This window comes from Sinocyclocheilus rhinocerous, unplaced genomic scaffold, assembly GCF_001515625.1.
Source record: "Sinocyclocheilus rhinocerous isolate Xijiao unplaced genomic scaffold, SAMN03320098_v1.1 scaffold376, whole genome shotgun sequence".
NCBI classification, from domain to species: domain Eukaryota; kingdom Metazoa; phylum Chordata; class Actinopteri; order Cypriniformes; family Cyprinidae; genus Sinocyclocheilus; species Sinocyclocheilus rhinocerous.
In genome coordinates, this window is record NW_015631723.1 from 272,940 (window position 1) to 294,354 (window position 21,415).

At 39.6% G+C, this 21,415-nt stretch overlaps 1 protein-coding gene across 1 annotated transcript in view; it reads left to right on the plus strand.

Moving 5' to 3' along the window:
- LOC107741890 (spondin-1-like) overlaps positions 1–21,415 on the plus strand; it is a 203,381-nt gene that overhangs the window by 154,567 nt on the left and 27,399 nt on the right. Inside the window, exon 7 of the mRNA XM_016554688.1 lies at positions 18,946–19,010. Within this exon, the coding sequence (XP_016410174.1) occupies positions 18,946–19,010 (65 nt within the window). The remainder of the gene's footprint in view (positions 1–18,945; positions 19,011–21,415) is intronic.

The window sequence follows — 21,415 nt, forward strand, 5'->3', positions numbered from 1 at the left end:
ATATATATATATATATATTTATATAAATAATAGCTACAATTTTATTAGTAGTACTGTAGTAGTAGTAGTAGTAGCAGCAGCAGCAGCAGTAATACTAGTTGTTGTTGTTGTCCTTTTACCTCTCAGACAGGAGACTTAGAAGTTATCTTCCCATACACTGCCCTTTCTTATTTTCCTTTTTATCTTCTCTTTAACACTGATTGTCTTCATGCCACTTTCTTATTGATTTTTCAACACCATATTGCATGGGCCTGATATGGCACATTTCCAAGTGCCTCTTGCCAAGGGATAGGGGAATTTAATGCTCTTGTTTTGTGACTTGTAAATTATTTAAGATGTTTTCAGTAATGCTGGCCAATAAACCTGGATGATCACACAGTTGACGTCAGGAACGGTTCACCCTTTACCCCTTTTAAAACAAATTACAAGAAAGACGACTTGTAATGGTACTGGCACTAAGGAATACTGATGCAAAATTCCATTCTTTCAATGAATCCTAAAAACCACAGCAACCTGCATCTTATGGAATTTAAGTCTTAATTTATGGTGCTATTGAGTGAGCAAATGCATATGTGCAGTCATTCTAAAACTTCCTTTAAGGAGCTTCCAATTAGAGGCAGGGTTTAGTTTGAGCTACTCATCAAAGGTTTCATTAAGGATTAAAATGAACTGACTGTTAAAGCTGTTTCCTAAGAGATACATATTCACCACATCATACATTTAAAATGATACATAGCATATTCATTCACAGTTGAGAACAGGGACATGGTGAATACATCATATGCATACAGCACAGTGCTGATAATGCAGTATGATTCAGCGACTGTTATTAAAGCGATAGTTCACCCAAAAATGAGAATTCTGTCACCACTCTGTGACATTTTGGATGTCTCCCTCACCTAACACACCTGATCAGCTCATTAGTAGAGACTGCAAGACCTGAATTGGGTGTGTCCAATCAGGGAGAAAGTTATAATTTGTACAAATATTGGACCTGTTTTGGTACGAAAAACTTAGCAAAATTTATAAACTAACTTCAAGGAACATTCTATAAAATTCTGAAACTACAGTGCATGACCCCTTTAAGAATAGAATGAGGACGATAACTATAATAATAACTATAACTATCAAGTTTTAGTAATCCTTTCAATCTATTAGAATAGTACCATGCACACTACAGTAATGACACAGAGGAACGTATCATTGGAATTAATTTCAGAATGATTTCTTCCTACTGCTGAATGATACAAACATTCCCAGCCTTTCAGAATCGACTCGACTTTAAAGAGCTTGAGCTTTTAAAGAGGCAGATGCCATAACTGCTGCATGTGCATTTAATAAGCAGAACGTTATCTAACGTACACCATACATGGTGTGGAAGCTAATTCTAGTTATCACTGTATTTTCCTTTCATAGGTTCACTTAATGTTCTGTTAGTATCTGATGCTATTGGAAAACCCAACAGGTGTGACGATTGTCTGAGAATATTATCATCCATTGGTGTGGATGCTAATTATAGTTAGCACTATATTTCCCTATCATAGGTTGACTCAATACTGTGTAAGTAACTGAAACTATGGGAACACCCTCCAGGTGTGATGATTGAATTCATACAGAATGCATGCCAATTCATTGGCTGATGGCGCTGATGCTGCCCTCAAAGGCACCACATCACACGACATTACGCCCCAGATTTATCTCTTTAGGAAGATAGTTTATATGCCTGTTCAAAAGTTTAATTGTGTTTCAGCGACTCAGTTCAAGTGGAATTTATCTTCCCTTGGAGTGGAACACAATGCAGTTTCATCAGTGTATTTGTATTGTCACTTATTATGACTGTGGAAACTCTTAGTGCGTCTTTTCAGTGCTTTGGCTTGTACTATGCGGAAACCATGCTCAATGGTTTGTTGAACTGCTCACAATGCAATAGTTTTAAATAAAGCTCTTTGCTCGACATTCGCTTTCTTTTTGAGAAAAGAAGTCGGTCATCCCCTGTCATGCTGGTTCTGCAGTGATCCAATCTGGACTTTGAGGCTATGGAGATTGAGGAGGCAGATTTCTCTCTTTCACTCTCCCTAGAATGCTTGCATTTTCTCTGTGGACTTTACAAGTGTGGAGTTGTGTTCAAGTCTATAAGCTTGCAATGCAATCTATTTCGGTTTATGTTTCTCTCTACTACGGCTTTGGACTTGGAGGAGTTTAACCCCAAATCCCCAAATGTGGAGGTTAGTGAACTACATTCTTTGGATGCAGAACAAGTTTCTATCTGTAAGGGTGGTGTATATCACTTGCTTTGATTGAGGCAGCCTAGTGCCCACTTCTGTCGTTAATTCTCCATCGGGATTGACACCCGCTTGTATGCCTTCTTGCCAATCAGTCTGCACAATTCTTATGAGAGTGCTAATTGACAGAGTGTGTCTTCTGCGGGTGTTGTAGCACTACAACTTTCTTGTAGAAATCTGAAAAGTGATGACATGGTATATCATTTTGAGGCACCAGTGATGTGCCTCGGAGGGTAACCCTAGTGCCATCAGCTTGTGAATTGGCATAATTCTACATGAGCTTCAGACAATCATCACACCTTCGAGGTTCTTGTAGTGTGAGCAACTGATGAATCGTCTTGTTCCCTTCTTAAGAAATCAAGCTTGCATACGTAACTGAGACATTCTTGGTGTGAACGGCCCTAAATAGTGTACAAATAATTCTACTTTTATAGTGTCCTTTTTGTAGCTTGGCTGTGGGAGCATGTATGTAAGTATGTTTTTATTTAGTTAGTTATTTTACCGATTTGGGCTCAATTTCAACTAATCTTAACACTGCATACATTCTGTGTTTCCAATTTTGAGGCCTATCCTTGCAATATTATGACTGTGTGGGTTCCATGTCAGAAATGGCTTCTTCAGGTAAAGCATATTCCCAATACAACATGATAAAGCAAGGTCTAGGCAAAAAATAATAATAATAATAATAAAAAAAAAGATTTGCTGAGATGGAGGAGCTTCACAGAACCCCGACTTAAACACTTTCTATTACTGTGTGCTGGGTCACATTGGCAAAAATCAGTAACTACCACCAGTAACACTCCTGAGGCTGAATGAAAGAGAATCCCTGCAGCAGAGTTCCAGTTTCTAAAATAAAGCTATCTCAAAAGAGTGGAGACAAAGAGAGGACTGATGATTCATGATTTAATGGATTCATGTCCATGATCCTGTAAGGAGCAATGGGTCTCATTCATGAAACATTAGCAGAATTAATACATCCTTGTAAACCATTCTGCCAACAATTCATTGTGGAAATGCACAAAATAATGATTTTACAAATGTTTTACTCAGACATTCTGCTTGTGCTGTGTGATTGAAGCCCTAATTGTGTAACATACAATTTTTTCCCCCTTTGCATGCCTAATAATCAGTATACAGTATTTCAAACAGTCAAGAAATGTATGTTTGTATTATTTTATCCAAATATAATAACTAATATAATAACTTGAATGTAATAAACTTGGAAAAGCCTGTTTTAAGGCAAAGGGTGATTTAGCAAATGGAGGTTAATTTATAAACCATTCATGGCATAATGGACTCCTTGTTTGTGCAAAAATCTCTGGATTATTACATTATTTGCAAAATGAACAAAATGAATGTTTCGGGAATCCAAAATTAATATTTCCTACTGGCACAGTAATGTAAATAATATAAATAACTGTCTTAAAACATTTGTTTGTTTCCTTTTAGAATCTAAATCCCAAAATGTCTGTACTCTTCATATATCATCATTCAGGAGCCCAGTCACTTCATGTGATATCACAGGATACTTAGAAGTATTACCATTTTGATCTGGAAATGTAATATTTTCTCCATTTTCAGTACCTCCACACTCCACATTATCTGCAATCTTGCTGGAATCCCTTTCTGCTTGTGTCCAAAAACAGCCCCTAAAAGAGGATTTCTAATCATTTGTTTTCTTTTTTTCTTCTTTCAACCAGCATGAGTGAACATAATGATGAGACTCTCTCTGGAGGTAGTCGTGGCCTAATGGTTAGAGAGCCGGACTTGTAACCCGAAGGTTACGGGTTCGAGTCTCAGGGTCCCGCAGGAATTGTCAGTGGGGGGAGTGAATAACCAGCACTCTCTTCCACCCTCTCTACTCTCTACCACGACTGAGGTGAGACCCTTGAGCAAGGCACTGAACCCCTGGGCGCCACAGCAATATGACTGCCCACTGCTCCTTGTGTGTGTTCACTACTGTGTGTGTGCACCAAGGTTATTTTTGTAAACGAAAACTAAAACTAAGACAAAAACGATTTATCAAAAAACATTTTCGTAAACTGAAATATACTGAACAAAATTATAAATGCAACACTTTTGTTTTTGCCCCCATTTTTCATGAGCTGAACTCAAAGATCTAAGACTTTTTCTATGTACACAAAAGGCCTATTTCTCTCAAATATTGTTCACAAATCTGTCTAAATCTGTGTTAGTGAGCACTTCTCCTTTGCCGAGATAATCCATCCACCTCACAGGTGCTGATTAGACAGCATGATTATTGCAAAGGTGTGCCTTAGGCTGGCCACAATAAAAAGCCACTCTAAAATGTGCAGTTTTATCACACAGCACAATGCCACAGATGCCTGCCAATGGCGCATCATGGACGTGAGGTTATCTGATGGAGAGACACAAATCACGGGTCCTGCACGGGTCCTGTTTGGTAAACCTGCACCCGCAGTTATTAACAAAACACCTGACCCGTTATCAGACAGCAGCACTAATTTAATTCTGTACTCGACCCGTTTGACATAAAGACGCAACCTGAACCGCACTCGCATTAAATCTACTACATCAGGTAGGCACAATTATTTATTTTCTCATGTAACACAAGAAATCAAACCAACATTAGGTATTCTAAGTCAGTGCTTTAAAGAAAAATAGACAAGCAGCGCAACATGGTAATTAACAGAAAAAAAGATGAGAACTCGCATGCTTTCCGTAAACAATACAAAACTTTTGCCTATCTTGTGAATAATATGCCATGCTATTTTGAACAAATGTGCATAAACCACATGCTTATAAATCCTCATAAATGAAAAGAACATATTTAAATATGCCTTTTACTGTTAAATGCGATGCTCTCCTTAAACTCAGTATACGTGCCCGTTTGTCCTTTATAGAAGCATTAAAACTAAAACTTATAAAATAAAGTTTTTTATATATATATATATATATATAGGCTACAGAAAGCAAGCAAAGAGCAACGGGTATCGAATTGAGTCTAAATAGTCTTGGCTATCGGACCCACAGTCTGCTTGTGTCTATTGATTCCCCGACCAAACCCGTTTATATTAATCAAATATTAGCAGTGAAATATAACCCATGGGGAGCCAACCGCGTGCAGGACTAAAATGCACTGCGAAAGGTATGATCAGGAATAAGTGGCGATCAATGCATTGGAGGTTGCATCACCACATAGGCCTATTATAAGAAGTTTTATTAAAATAAACGGGGAAAAAGATGTTGAGGCTCCACCATTATTTGAATTTCATGATTTATGCGCATTTGTTCGTGGGTAAGTGAGCAAGACACGGCTGTTACAGTATCCTGATTATGTTTAAATAAGATAAAAGACATCTAATATAACCAAATTACATGTATTTTCAAATTAAATACCACACACATTTATCATTCAGTCTATTGCTTTTAAATATGATAATGTAAATGCAACGTAATGTGCAGATTTATGAAACAAAAGGTAAAAAGGCTTGGCTGCTTCATTTTGGCTATATTTGTATACTTTTACCTTCTAATCAATCTCACCATGCTTTAATTTTATGTCGCTAGACGTTTGCGTCAATAAGATTTAATCAAGTATTTCTTTGGTCCGCGCTGTGAAAGTGATCAGTTAATTCTGCTAAACTTCAATTACTAAAACTAAAACTGAAACTAAACTATATAAAAACGAAATAGAAATGTGTTCACAAAATAAAAACTAAATTAAAACTAACAAAATTATTAATGAATCTAATAAAAACGAAACCAAATATTATTGAAAATTTGAAAATGATATTACAATAAAACTAATTTAAAAATGCAAAACTATAATAACCTTGGTGTACATTTGGATGGGTTAAATGCAGAGCACAAATTCACGTCACTTCACTTACTTTCCCTGCTGTGAAGACATGAATCATGTGTTCCATACATTAAATCAAATGGATTTTTAAATGACTCAGGCCAGGACTGCAGACACTCTCAAAAGAGGTTAGCAGTTCAAAGTGCATTGTAGTTTTCAGTTGTGGTGAAGGCAAGACTGCTCTCCATTTATGCATGGTGTCCTGGCAGAAAAAAAAGGAAGGAGGATTAGAAAGAAGAACCTCTGGCCACAGCAAGCAAGCAGAGTAATTTCTGAGCCAAATTCCACTCTAAACTTAAGTTGATGGCTTTCTTTCTTTTTTTTTTCTTTATCCTAATGTAGTGTAGCAACAGGGGGGTAAATTACACTATGAATACCAAAATTTTAAGAAAATGTATGAATGCTGACTACGCCACCCCTTTAAAATGAGTAAAAATCAGACACACAGGTTTGTTACCATGGAGGGCAGATTCATAGGTATCAGTATACAAAATGTTTATTAAGTTCACAATAACCAGGTAAAACACTTAAAAAGACCAGACAAAGATATACCTCATATGAGCTAAACAACCACGGCTCAGTACGCCACACAAAAGACAAATAACTAGAATGGCGAAGGCTTAGCCGTAGCAGGGTAGGCTAGATGTAGAGTAATTATTCTTGAACCACACACACACACAGTGAGGTGAGTGATCACAAATGGCAATCCACACTCCGTGCTCCAAACACCACCACCAGGGTACTAGAACAATTAGCCTCCCGACTCAGGAGCCAGATATTGGTCACCGGGACACATAAGTTATACAGTTGCTCACAGCACAATTCTCAGCAGTTTACTCGAAGCTGAATGGACTCAACCCAGCGGGGAATAATGACAGCCTTACACATCACCGCGAAGCCGCGAACAAGATGCTATTCAAGCTTTTAGGCAGAAACCCGCACACACCAAGGGGCGGAGCTAGCAATGACGCATCCCAGGTAGCCTAATCGCAGCCTTTATATCACAAGTACCATGTTCTGATTCTAAATACAGGGGAGGGAACTTACCCACTTGGCCACAATCTGCCAATCTACTGGCAAATGCTCTACAACCGATGAAGTTACTGGCCTTACACTAGATGGTCCGGAAGCCCCTAAGGCGACTGGTTCAATAGCTTCAGCCGCACCCAGCAGTGCAGGGGGACCCAAAGATGCAGGGTCCTGCATTACTGGCCTACCACCCAAGTGGGGAGTTTCAGATACCAAGACCCACAAATCCACTTCATCCAATGATGGGGACTCCTCCAATGGTGGTGCCTCAACTACCACTGACACTTATGTAGGGCCAGAAACAGGGGAATCCTTTCGTACTCTGATCTTTAACAGAGAACGATGGACATGCTTCACCCTCCTCAAGTCATCTACCGGTGCTATGGTATAAACCGAACCTCCTGTTTTAGGTGCCCTCACAACCTGATACACCACTGGGCTCCAGATGTCCTGGATCTTACGGCGACCTCTCATGCCATAATTGCGGAGATAAAATAGCTGGCCCTCTCCCAGTGGTGCATCCCGAACATGCAAGTCATGCTTCTCCTTACGACGATTTGCAGCTGCCTTCAAGTGCTCTCAAGCTCCTTCAAAGGCCACTTGCAACCTTGTTTGATGCTCCAAAACCCACTCATTTATACCACTGGACCTCCTCTCCTGCCCCCTACCTAACAAAAAATCAACAGGGAGCCGAGGCTCTTGGCCAAACATTAAAAAGTAAGGAGACTCGCCAGTAGTTTGATGAGGGGTAGTGTTGTAACAAAAGAGTAACTGAGGGAGCGCAGAAGGTCAATCTACCTTTCGGGAATTTGGTAGGGTACGCAAGAGACTATGCAGGTTTCTGTTAAAACGCTCACATTGCCCGTTACCCACCGGATGATAAGGGGTAGTGTGGGACTTTTCAATCTGATAGAGACTGCAAAGTTGTTGGATGAGGAAGGACTCGAAATTGCGGCCCTGATCTGAATGAATACGAGCAGGGACACCAAACTTATAGAACCACTTGATCACTAAAACCTGTGCCACCGTCTCTGCCCATTGATCCCGAGTGGGAACTGCTAATGTGTACTTGGTGAAGACATCAGTCATCACCAAGACGTTATCCAGCCCCAAACGGGAAGGCTCAAGCAGGGTGAAATCAATGGCCAAGATTTTATTCAGTCTAGATGTTAACAAATGGCCCATAAAGCTCTGAGAAACTGGCTGCGAGTCCTTGGCAGCCTGACATCTCTCACAGTCTCGACACCACTGAACTACATCTGATGTCAGGCCCGGCCAGTAACAACGTTTCTGCACAAACTCAGTGGTACGGTCAACACCTTGGTGTCCATGTCCTTGATGCATTTGTGTCAGGACCTCTCCATGCAGGGCAGATGGAAGAACCAGCTGAAAGATCTCTTTGCCCCCATCTGGACGGAAAATCCGACGATGCAAAATCCCCTCCCTTTCCAACAACCGATCCCACTGATGAAGTAGGACCAAGGCAGTCTTAGACAGCCGTTTATGCTCCTCAAACATAGGGCGTATTCCCCTCTTCCAAAAACCCCAAATCTCCCCAATCACCGGGTCCGCCTTCTGCAAGGCCCTCATATCACCTGCAAAACTAGGCAAGGCCGAAATCACAGCTTGAGTCACCGGTGCAAGTTTGTCTGCCCCCAGTGCTTGCTTTACAGCAGCTGGGACCTCAGTCCCAGGCAACAATTCCCTTACCTGAAACGGGGCAGAGGGGTTCTGTCTCGACAATGCATCAGCATTTTGGTTACTCTTACCTGACCGATACCTGAGGTCAAAATTGAAGACTGCAAGCTCGGCAGCCCAACGTTGCTCCGTGGCCCTGAGCTTAGCGGTAGTCAAATGGCTGAGGGGCTTATTGTCCGTAAAGACAATACACTTATGCCCTAACAGATCTTATCTAAATGCCTCAGTCATGGCCCACTTGAGCGCCAAAAACTCCAACATCATGGAGCTGTAGTTGGACATGTTGAGTTCAGTGGGCCATAGACTGCGGCTAGCAAACGCAATGGGTCGCACCTTACCTCCTTGCTACTGGGACAGGACCACCCCCAAACCCCCATAGCTAGCGTCCACCTCTAGGATAAAGGGCTGGGAGAAATTGGCATAAGCGAGCACTAGAGCGGTAGTAAGCCTACCCTTCAACTTTGCGAACCCCTCCACAAAGTGGCGGTAGTAGCTGGCGAAACCCAAGAATAAATGCAATTCTGACACACTGGTGGGGCGTTGCCATTGAGCTACAGCCTCAATCTTCTGAGGATCAGTAGAAACTCCCTGCACAGAGATACATGTCCCAAATATCTCACTTCACGTTGAAAAAATGCACACTTACCTAATTTGGCTTTCTGCCCCTCACGTTCCAGTCGGCTTAAGACAACTTCTAACCACTCTATGTGCTGTGACACTGAGGAAGAGAACACTATGATATCATCAAGATAAAGTAGTAAATACCTGCACTGCTGATCCCCGAACACCTGTTCCATTAAGCGCTGAAAGGTACTTGGGGCATTACAAAGCCCAAAGGGCATTCGATTCCACTCGAACAACCCAAAAGGGGTGCAAAAAGCAGTCTTGGGCCTATCTTTCTCAGTGACGGGGACCTGGTTGTATCCACTAGCCAAGTCCATAGTGGAAAACCAACAGGCCACCATCAAGGAGTCCAACTATTCCTCAATGCGCTGCAAAGGGAAGGCATATTTTCTTGTCTTTGCATTTAACTGACGGTAGTCAACGCACATACGCAAACTACCATCTTTCTTTTTAACAAGAACAATTGGGGAAGCGTAGTGGCTACAGCTCTCCCTTATAATGCTGGCCTCCAACAACTGATTAATGTGAGACTTTACCATCTCATATTCCGATGGCAGGATCCGCTGGTACCGCTGCCTAACAGGAATAGAATCCAGATGAGGGATGTCATGGGAAATCAAGTAGGTACATCCTAAATCCCCCTCATGGGATGAGAACACAGACTGAAACTTGTATAAAAGGGCCCTCACCTGGCCCTGTTCTAATTCTGGCAAAACAGACAAATCTACTGCTTCAATCTGTTCCTGTACAGCAAGGGTCACCGTCAGGGCTTGGGAACTTACTGTAGCTGCAACAGGCTTAACTTCAGTTACCCCAGGATGCATACTTACCACACAGACACTATTTAGCACTCCTAAAACAGTGTTAGCATGCAACATAACATCAGCAGTTCCCACATTTACCACAGGTAACTAGGCAGTGCCTCTTATAAACTTCACCAGCGCTGGAGAAGCCAACAAGCCAGCAGGTAACCCAAACTCTGGGGGCTCAAACAGTACCACCCCCTCTGCATACTTCTCAGAACAGGTTGCTGCTACAAACTTCATCATGCCACCTGGGATACTACATGATTTATGACCTCCCAACCTAACAGGACCACAATGCCTTGCTGAACCCTGGTCTTCCAATCGGTGACAATGTTGAAATTCCTGTATGACGAAACTAGGGGCCTCAACGGTTACCGCCGAATCAAAAAGAGCGGGGCCATGTCATCCAAATATCTCCCGGTAGCAGCGACTCAGGACATTCATCCCAAGCACCAGGAGGATCCCGGACGACAAGCACTCCACATTTTGAAAATGACTTGCCCACACAATTTGACATCCAATTCTATATAGCCGATATATGGAATTGAAAGACCATTAGTAGCCCGAAGCTGCAGCCACTGGCACGACTTAAGTTGATTCTGACCCCATGGATCAAAATGTTCACGAAAACAACTCTCTGTAAGTGTAGACACCATGGAGCCAGTATTGACTAAACATGGAACGCGAACTCCGCCCATTTGAACAGCAAGATGTGGGCACGAAGACATTAAATGAGACATACTTAAACTTCAGCAGGTCACTTCCCCAACCGCGCCTTGGCTCGGCGACACGGTGGGAACTAGTTTTCCTACAACGCAGATGGGCCAGGCTGTCTACCCCCAGTCGACGAAGAGGGGCAAAGGGAGTTGAGGGCGGGGGGGAACACGCTCCCCATCACACTCTCTAGCAAAGTGGCCGGGTCTTCGGCACCTCCTGCATATAACAGGGCCACAGTGAGGGGACTGACTACGTGGCTGAGAGACCTGTAAGCGAGCACAATTTCGAGTCAACTTATTTAACTGCTCTTGCTGTGATCTCAGCATTTCCCTCAGCTCACCCAATTTAGATTGATTAGGAGATCTATCAACACACGACTCACCTTGCACACCATACTGAATCCCATAGGCGGATGGGACTGAATTACTTTGCCCCCTCGTACTCCCCAACATACCCTCCCTTTCCCATCTAAGGGCTTTGCTACGAACCTCTAACAATGTTAATGTGGGCTGACGACGTATTAACTGTTTTAACTCTCGGCGGAGGGCGACGTCACAAACATGTTCAATGAACTGATCACGTAGCAAAACTTGAGATTTTGGCATAGCATACGGCGATTGCTGCTTCACCCGTTCCAGGAGGCCCATCAGGGTGAGGGAAAACTCCAACAAAGACTCACCCTCCTGTTGCTTTCTAGAAAAAAATGCCTCCTGCAACGAGACATAAGACTGTAAGCAACCATACAATTCTCGCAACACGGAAATTATATTATCTGGATCATTCCGCTCAATCTCTGAACGATACCTAATCTCTTCCCTTCCCTCCCCTTCTAAATGGTCAAACAAGAAGAAAGCCTGGTCGGAAACAGATAGGTGACGGGCCTGCATACAAGCTCCGTCCTCTGCAACCCACTCATCAATACTCAGACCAACCCTGCCATTAAATTTTGGACATTTCCTGTCTCGAGGTACAAAAACAAATCTTTCTGGCAGGACAGCCTGTGCGTTACTTGGTTGAGAGGGGAGGGCAACAGAAGGACCAGGAACAATAATAGGAGGTGCATCACTAGGGCCGGGTAGCGCAGGGAAGCGTTCCTGATGCAACCTCTCATTCTCTGCCCGCAACTGAGCTACAACTTCCCTCAATTCCTGCAACTCTTCCTCCATAATTTTGACCGCGATAACACTTACCAACAAGAGGAAGTAGACCCACAACGAAAATCAGAATACACCGGACGTACGCTGCTGTCTTGCTGCTATTTCTCTCACCAGTCTCACTAAAACAATAAATAAAGAGACAACAAAAATACAAACAATCAAACAAACCAACCAACCACCAATACCCGCGTCTCTGCCGAACATGGAACCTTGCCGACTATGCCAGAATGTAGTGTAGCTACAGGGGGGTAAATTACACTATGAATACCAAAACCTTAATAAAATGTATTAATGCTGACTACGCCACCCCTTTAAAGTGAGGGGAACTGAATACTTGGTCAAAATCAGACACACAGGTTCGTTACCATGGAGGGCAGATACATAGGTATCAGTATAAAAAAAATGTTTATTAAGTTCACAATAATCAGGTAAAACACTTAAAAAGACCAGACAAAGATATAGCTCAAATGAGCTAAACAACCACGGCTCAGTACGCCACACAAAAGACAAATAACTAGAATGGCGAAGGCTTAGCCGTAGCAGGGTAGGCTAGCTGTAGAGTGATTATTCTTGAACCACACACACGCATACACACACACACACACACACACACAGTAAGGTGAGTGATCGCAAACGGCAATCCACACTCCGTGCTCCAAACACCAGAGTACTAGAACAATTAGCCTCCCGACTCAGGAGCAAGATATTAGTCACTGGGACACATAAGTTATACAGTTGCTCACAGCACAATTCTCAGCAGTTTACTCAAAGATGAATGGACTCAACCCAGCTGGGAATAATGACAGCCTTACACATCACCGCGAAGCCACGAACAAGATGCTATTCCAGCTTTTAAGCGGAAACTCGCACACACCAAGGGGCGGAGCTAGCAATGACGCATCCCAGGTAGCCTAATCGCAGCCTTTATATCACAAGTACCATGTTCTGATAGGCTGTCATTCTAAATACAGGGGAGGGAACTTACCCACTTGGCCACACTAAATTATTACTTACAATGGTACTTAATGTCTGTGGAACACTGGATCTCATTCACTAAGCTTGCTTACACACAGATTTGTGTGTGAAATCTGCGTATGAACGTTTTCAGGTTTCTCTGAATAATAGCGTTGATATATCTGTGTGTACAGCTGGCTAATGCGAGATCTGTAAACTGGGTATGTATAAAAGGTGTTTATTCTGTTTGAACTGGTGTTGAGGATGGCACACTTGGCATTGCTCAAGGATCTGGTGAAATAGCGCCTGTAGAGAGTGGCAAATGAGGGTGTGTGGAGTATGTTTGACAAGAGTGACGAAAGGCTGTAAAGGAAAGATTGTGCGGAAAGTCCTTACAGTGGGTATTAGGCTTGGGAATCGCAGTGTACCTCACGATTCGAATCACGATACATGGCTCACGATACGATAATATCACAATACAGCGATTCTGCGATAATCGATATATTGCTAGACAATCCTATAACGATTCCTCACGATATCTGTCTAACTATGAAATCAAAATGCCTGTGAAAAGGTTAAGTGCAATTTTTCTCTCTTTATTCAAGTCCAAACTGTTAGAAAACAGCACAAAAGTTCTGTAAATCAAATTTAACAATCTAAGGAAATTAATCATTTTATTCTTGGAATGATTAAAAGCTTACACTTTTCTTTGTGTGTAAACCAACACATTTAAATGCTTATCAACTTTATATATAGCCTATATATATAAACCTGGTACATTTCAAAATTTACCTGGAGTGTTTTCTCAACCTTTCCTCTCCCTCTCATCATAAAAACGGAGCCCCGCACATAGCTGTTATTTCAAATGTATACGCACGGCAAGCACATACACTGCACACTTCTGCGCCGCATTACAGCTCTGACAAGGTTTTGTTTCGTCGTCCATGCCATAGGTGCAGATTTATGTTTCTGCCAGTCGGTGCCCACTGCATAACGTGCACTTGCAATATCTGAGAGAGAGGGAGAGCATCCAGTTTTGTTCACATAAAACTGGACGCGCCGGTGGCACTCTCTAACTCATATAGTGAGGGAAATCCACCTGCGATCTGAGCAGAGATGTTAGGCTACTCATGGACGGAATATGTGCTCTGCAGTAATAACGTGATTGGTGCCTATGGTCCACGCTGATAGCTGTTCCAGGGCAGTTTTTTTAGTTCTCATTTCCATAAACATATATATATATATATATAGTACAGTAGGGGAGCAGGGAAATCTATATAGAGCGCCTTATTGTAATAATTAAAATATTGATATTTGGCGCCAGATATCGATTCTCGTATCGCATGGAGAATGACAACGATATATCGCCATATCGATATATTGTCCCACCCCTAGTGGGTATAGAAAAGAATCACCCCCTTTTAAAATAATCACATTTTGTTGTTTTGTAGCCTGAAATGAAGATGGAGTTTTTGTGTCTGAAATTTTTCGTGAGAAGTCTGAATGCGCATTTAGCCAGTACAAATAATTTACACATTTATTAGTGAATGAGACACAATGTGATTGTACTGTACACACTGGTCAGTCTCTGTGTTGCTGCATGAACTCACTAATTTGTAAACAGGAGCAGCTCCAAATTGGGTTATTTAGTATGTTCACGTGTGGACAGTGAAGAATGAAAGAAACTGCAGTAACACATATTCTGTGTACAATTAAGAGTTCCTTGATTAACCAACTTAACAGAAAGACTATGCTGCATTGCTATAATTATTGATATTCACCATCTGATCTTTTCAATCCATCTAAAACCCATCTACAAAGTGCCCAATTATCACTAAAGATGCACTTTTGTTAATAGATTTTTTCCCCCTTTTTTTTTAGAACGTAAATATAAAGAACAGGCTAATTCAAGACAGCTAATGGGGAACAGTGGTTACTGACAGTTAAATTACAAAGAGTCACTTCAACTTTAATAAATAATTTGAACCATCTCTAATAGACCTTGAATATTACATGTTGATAACAAGCAATATAGAAGAGGCTATGCTTAATGCTAATGTGGTTGATTTTATGCATGAGACAGCTATGAGTACTGCTGCCAAGAACCTTTAGGAGCTGCTAAGGACCTTTCAGATCTGTCAAGAACACTGTGTAGTCTCAAGAGAATTTACAAGCTATGCAATTTTATGGAGGAATGATGAATTAGACCCTTGTTGTCTCTTTTCTTCTTTTTCTATTGGAGCAAGTGATTAGCATGGATGTGTCCAGTGCCTGTTGTGTAATGCTTACCCACTGACAGATGGCTTTTCATCACAAGCAAGAGCTTGGTGCTCAGTCTCATGCAGCACACAGAGGCAGACGAGCATTGTGACTTTGGGTAGAGGAGGCAGTTATCATTTTAACTGAAAGAAAGTCAAAAGTCTGGGGTCATTAATTTAACATTCATTCAGTAAGGATTCATTTAATTGATAAAAAATGACAGTAAATACATAATTTGTTATATTTTATAAAGATTTCAATTTAAAATAAATGCTATTCTCATCTGTCCTTCTGGCTTTGTTGCATAATTAATAACCTGTTTTTTTTTTTCTTTCTTTCACTAATAGCTAATAAAGTTTGCAAAGAGACTAATTAAAAATGCATTGCATTGTAATTTTGTACCTTATTAAGTTGACAATGTGCATAATGTAACAGGTGGTGTACCATGCCATGGATTTGCCTAATGTTTTGGTTGTTCTGCGCTATTGCATCTGTTTAAATGTGTATAAAACGAAGCCAGTAAATATAATTTCATTCTGTGTATTCTGAGTATTTAACAACAAAATTGTGCACCTTTTCTGTTACATCTGTGCCACCTACTCATTTTGTCAAAAATGCCTTCTATAATGAATCTTTGTAGAGAGAAATTAGTGTTGAGTGAGTCATCCTGACGTTTGCTTGGTCGTTTGGCTTTGTCATTATACACTATTAAAATTATAGTTCACCCGTAGTTCAATATTACGCATAGCTCATCCTGTAACAATTAGTCCAATGATACTTCAGTAACATTGGCATTATTGATGTCAAAGCCTTGATGTTCCAAGTTTCAGTATGTTTCAATATGTGCAAATTGTGTCTTATTGCATGATAATGAATAATAGGTTCAGTCTGTTTCAGATTTTCAAATCTATTTTTTTTTTGGCTTCAGGAGATATTGGAATATATGGAATATATGGAATATTTCGCACAAGCTTATGTGGACTTTATGAAACTTTTATGGTGCTAGCAGCCCCTGATAACTGTCTGCCTTTGTTGCATAGAAAATAATAACTTACATATTTACATATTCTTGTAATCATCATATTTTGTGTTCCAAGAAGAAGAAATTAAATCATGTGGGTTTGGAATGATATGAAAGTGTGTAAATGATTGTTAGTGTTCTGTCACTTTAGTCTAGTTTACTCATGGTTTTGTGACAGAGCCCTGACACTTCTGGCATGTGTTGTTTTCATGCTGTCATCTGCGTGCCCTGTTTCCTTGTTTCATGTTGGAGCGTGGTGTTTGGATCCCAGCACTCAGCAGTCCGTTGCCAGTTCGTTGTCTGATGCTCCCTTGTTGGTTCCCGTCTTGGTTGGTTGCCTTGCCTTGCCTTGCTGTGCTGTGCTGTGCCCTGTTTATTTTTTATTAATAAAAAGCCCATCAACTCTGCACAATTGAGTCTTCGCTTCAACCCTTCACCCAACCCTGGCAGTGATGACAGATGACCAAACTCTTTCACCTTATTAGCGCAGAAGAACAGCGTGTCAGTCGCACAATGTAAAGGATGTGAATTTGATCACTCTGCTAGTTAGAGATGTGAGAGTGTTGTCGGTTAGCCTCACTGTGAGATGCCATACAGAATATTCTGCAAGAAAATAAATAAATAAATAATTTAGATTAAAATATTGCAAGTGTTCAGATTGTTTGGTAATTCCCCTTCCCAGAGTGACCAATAAAGTTTATTCAACCTTAACTGGTGTTTCCCATACAACTACTTAACTCGCTGCTTAACCAAGTACACTTAAGTAGCATGATGCATCATTAGAGAAAGTAATTAGCTAGGTACAACTGTTTCCCAATATCGTAGTAACATGGTCACACCGCTGTCATTTGTACCACGTCAGTTCACCGATATAGACTGTCATCAATGAAGTCACAAATAAGTGGTGGAGATTCTAATTAATTGATTCGAAATGGTAATTAATGTCACATTATGGAACTGAAGTCTGCAGGATGGTAGACCTCCAAGAGCAGGATTAAAATATATTGGATGCTAGCTAGCTTGCTTTTTGTGTCCAAGAGAATGATCTATTTATTTTTATCTATAACACATCCCTGCTTGAAAACAAGTACTGTAAAAAAACAAAAAAAACACACACTGACTTTCAGATACTTATTTTATCTTGCGCCTCATCATTGTAAAGTAGCTCTGCATTTATGTTAAATATTCTGAAGTTCTAAACCCAAAGCATTAAACCTCTGCAATAAAATCAACCTGGAACTAAATTGTAATAACAACAACAACTGTTCTGTGACATTTAACTTATAAAGAACCAAGGAAAACCTAATCCTTCCTCATACGTTAAGGCTATTCTAGTGATGCTCCTTTGGGAAAAGCTAATCTAATGTAGGATTGTGTTCTGCTTTTGAATTGACAAGAATTGGTGTGTAAGAGAGCTGGGGCAATACTGCATGTCAGGCTCATAGTGTGAAACAAAGTGTCATGTCGTTGCATTGTAAAGAATGATGTCCTTTAACCCCAGCAGTAAACCTGATTCCCTTGACAGTCTTTAATAATGCCCTTCCCGTGAACTCTTGATATGGTTCGAGTGGGATAGAGCTGTACACACACACACACACTGCTGGCCTGTGTGCCATGAGCCACTGATGAAATATTTATACAGCTTTTATGAGACTCTGATGCAATCAGTCCACCAGCGGGAAGAAAGGGAAGCTTCATTCATCATTTCCTGTCAAGACAAATGGAGGGATGGCTTGAGAGAAAGAAACACTGCAAAAAAAGAAAAAAGTTCTTAATATTTCTTTTTCTTTTTTTCTTTTTCTTTTTTCTTGTTAAAAAAAGCAAGATAAATTTGCTTAAAAAGCTAAATTGATCAAGATATTATGACTTGTTTTCGGAGAATATATCTTGTTTAAAGCGTCAAATTTTGTTTTGTTTTTGTTTTGTTCAAGATTTGGTTACATTTTTGGTTTGCTAATGGTGTAAGAAAACACGCACACTGCTGGCCTGTGTGCCATGAGCCACTGATGAAATATTTATACAGCTTTTATGAGACTAATCCACCAGCGGGAAGAAAGGGAAGCTTCATTCATCATTTCCTGTCAAGACAAATGGAGGGATGGCTTGAGAGAAAGAAACACTGCAAAAAAAGAAAAAAGTTCTTAATATTTCTTTTTCTTTTTTTCTTTTTCTTTTTTCTTGTTAAAAAAAGCAAGATAAATTTGCTTAAAAAGCTAAATTGATCAAGATATTATGACTTGTTTTCGGAGAATATATCTTGTTTAAAGCGTCAAATTTTGTTTTGTTTTTGTTTTGTTCAAGATTTGGTTACATTTTTGGTTTGCTAATGGTGTAAGAAAAATTAACTTATGTCATGATCTGTTCTCTGAAAAATTATTTATCTTCCTCCATCTTCTCAAAATAATGTATCTAAATAAGACGAAATGGTGAAGAAGAAAAAAAAAACCTTGAGGCTGTGTTACAGTGATTTTACCAAGGCTAAGGGGAGTTCTTAGGCTCTGAAGTAATTCAGAGCTATACTATATTTATTTACTTTTCTTTGTTTTTTTTCACACAGGGTGACGAGGTCTTGACCGTCATAAAGATGAAAGCCCAATGGCCAGCCTGGCAGCCCCTTAATGTGTAAGTAACTTTCATGCAATTAGTGTGTGTGCATGTTTTACATCCTTTCCTTTCCTCATCAAAAAAAATAATAATAATAACTTTTTTTTTCTAGGGGGATTACTTTAGCTCTTTACAAAGTTGAGTACTGCCTCTTTCTCCCCAGATAGCAACAACACTTAACCTATGTTTGATGAAAGAAAAAGAAAATGGTTATGTTGTTAGAGTGCTCTACTTTCTCCTTATTTAAGATTTAAGTGATCTAAATTCTAAATTGATCAATGCTCTGAGAATCACTCAAGCACAGATAATTTCAAATTTATAATGCTGTATTCACCTCATTGGGTATATTTGGGTGCATTAGGACTTGAGAGTAGACAGGAAATTGCTTTTGAATTGACTCAGAGAATCATGAAATGCTCAGTATGAGGCAAGAAGTGCTTGAGACCAGAGCTATAAATGTCTTTCCTCACTGCATAATGAAGCAGGTGTTATCATTTGACATTATAACAGCAGTTTATGTCCAAAAACCCTAAGTGGGATACATGTTCTTTCTTTATTTATCTCTCTCGTTTTGTTGTCCTCTCATAATCTCTGCAGGTCTGTTCCTCAGTAGCTATATATTTAGAATAGAAGCGAATGCGTACTCTGCTGTTGGAACTTTTTATTTTGTACAAAATGGCACAAAGTCACACTTGTGGTGTTCCAGGGCAAAAATGACCCGGCCTCAAAAAATTGCTTATAAATCACTCATTATGCTATATTATCACCAAATATTGGATTCAATCTTTTTGTCAACTTCTTTTCTTTCATTTAGGACTGGTTTTGTATTTATATTTGCTTCTGATTAATCGTAGGCCTCATTTATCTGAGAGTAGGCACCTCATTTTTTGAGTGAAAAAAGCATTATTTATGAATAATTTTCACAATATTAAATAAAAACTGATGAAAATTTGCACTGTTTATCGCACTAGTGTACTTTAATGTTTAATCAGGGAGTTTGCTTTTAAATGCTTTTATTTTGTACAAAATGACACAAAGTCACACTTGTGGTGTTCCCGGTCAAAAATGTGTGTACTTGTGACTGTCAGTTAAAATTATGTGTCAGGCATGCAGCGCTATTTTAAGATCACTGTTATTTCAAAGCCATGTGTGTGCACATCAAGCATGGTCTTATTAATTATGTGATTAATAAGGGGGGGTATGTCTATGAAAAATGAAGAAATAAACATTTATGCATATCATTCAAAGGTTTGGGGTCATTAGTTTTTTTTTGTTTTTGTTTTTGTTTTTTAAGAAAGTGTAAAAGAAATTATTCAGCAAAGCCCCATTAAATATATTTAAAATGAGTAACTAGACATTGTTAAAAAAAGAGATATATTTAAAATAAAGTATGTTCTTTTGAACTTAATTTTGAACTATTCATCAAAGAATCATTAAACAAAGTTTAATGGTTTCCAGCAAAATATTAAGTAGCAATTTTTTTTTATTATTTTATTTATTGACCACCAAATCAGCATGATAGAATGAATGACAAAGGAAATATATATATATATATATATATATATGAAATGGAGAGAAATAGGGGTTACAGAAACCTGGAGACAGAAATGTAACAAACGTGATCACTGTAGTCTTCTTTATGTGTGAGTGTAATACATACATTATGTTATTGTCTGTATAGAAAAAGTGTTTTTATTATTTATTTATTTTTGGGGGGGTTATTAAAATAGAAATATTTGTGTAAATATAGTTTTCTCTATTTATTCTTTGTTTGTTTGGTTGGTAAGTAGCCATGTAATAATTGGAATAATCTACTGTCATTATACATTTTCTGCTTTGCACTGGGCTCCTGGGATTTATATTAGGAATGGTGTAATGTCTTCCAGAAGAACAAGTTATAATTTATCGTTGCATATATTCTCTTTCGTTGTTCTTTAACTTTAATGTTATACTAATGTGTGTTCGCTTTTTCCTTGCACCATAGTCTTCCTTTGTTTTGATTTTGGTTTATTTAATCTTTGATTTTCTTTTTCACAACAGCAATATGTAATAAAATTGCCAAACCAAAAGATGGATCGGTCGCACTTTATTTTGCAGTACGTGTACTTCCCTGGTACGTACATGGCAAATATCTTGTACCTACAGGCAAATGAGTGGTAACACAAGGTACTTACCTGAAGTGTATGTAAATGGTAAGAAATAAGACACCCGGCTGTACTTAACAGTCGTACATGCATGGTAATTATTTTGTACATACAGACAAGTGTGGGTACTTACAGGTAGTGCCCGTACATGGTAACTAATTAGATACTTTAATGTACTTACTAATGTATATATATGGTAAATATCTACTACTTACGGACAAATGGGTACAAACAGGCACATCCTTACAGTATCCGTATATGGTAACTAATAAGACACAT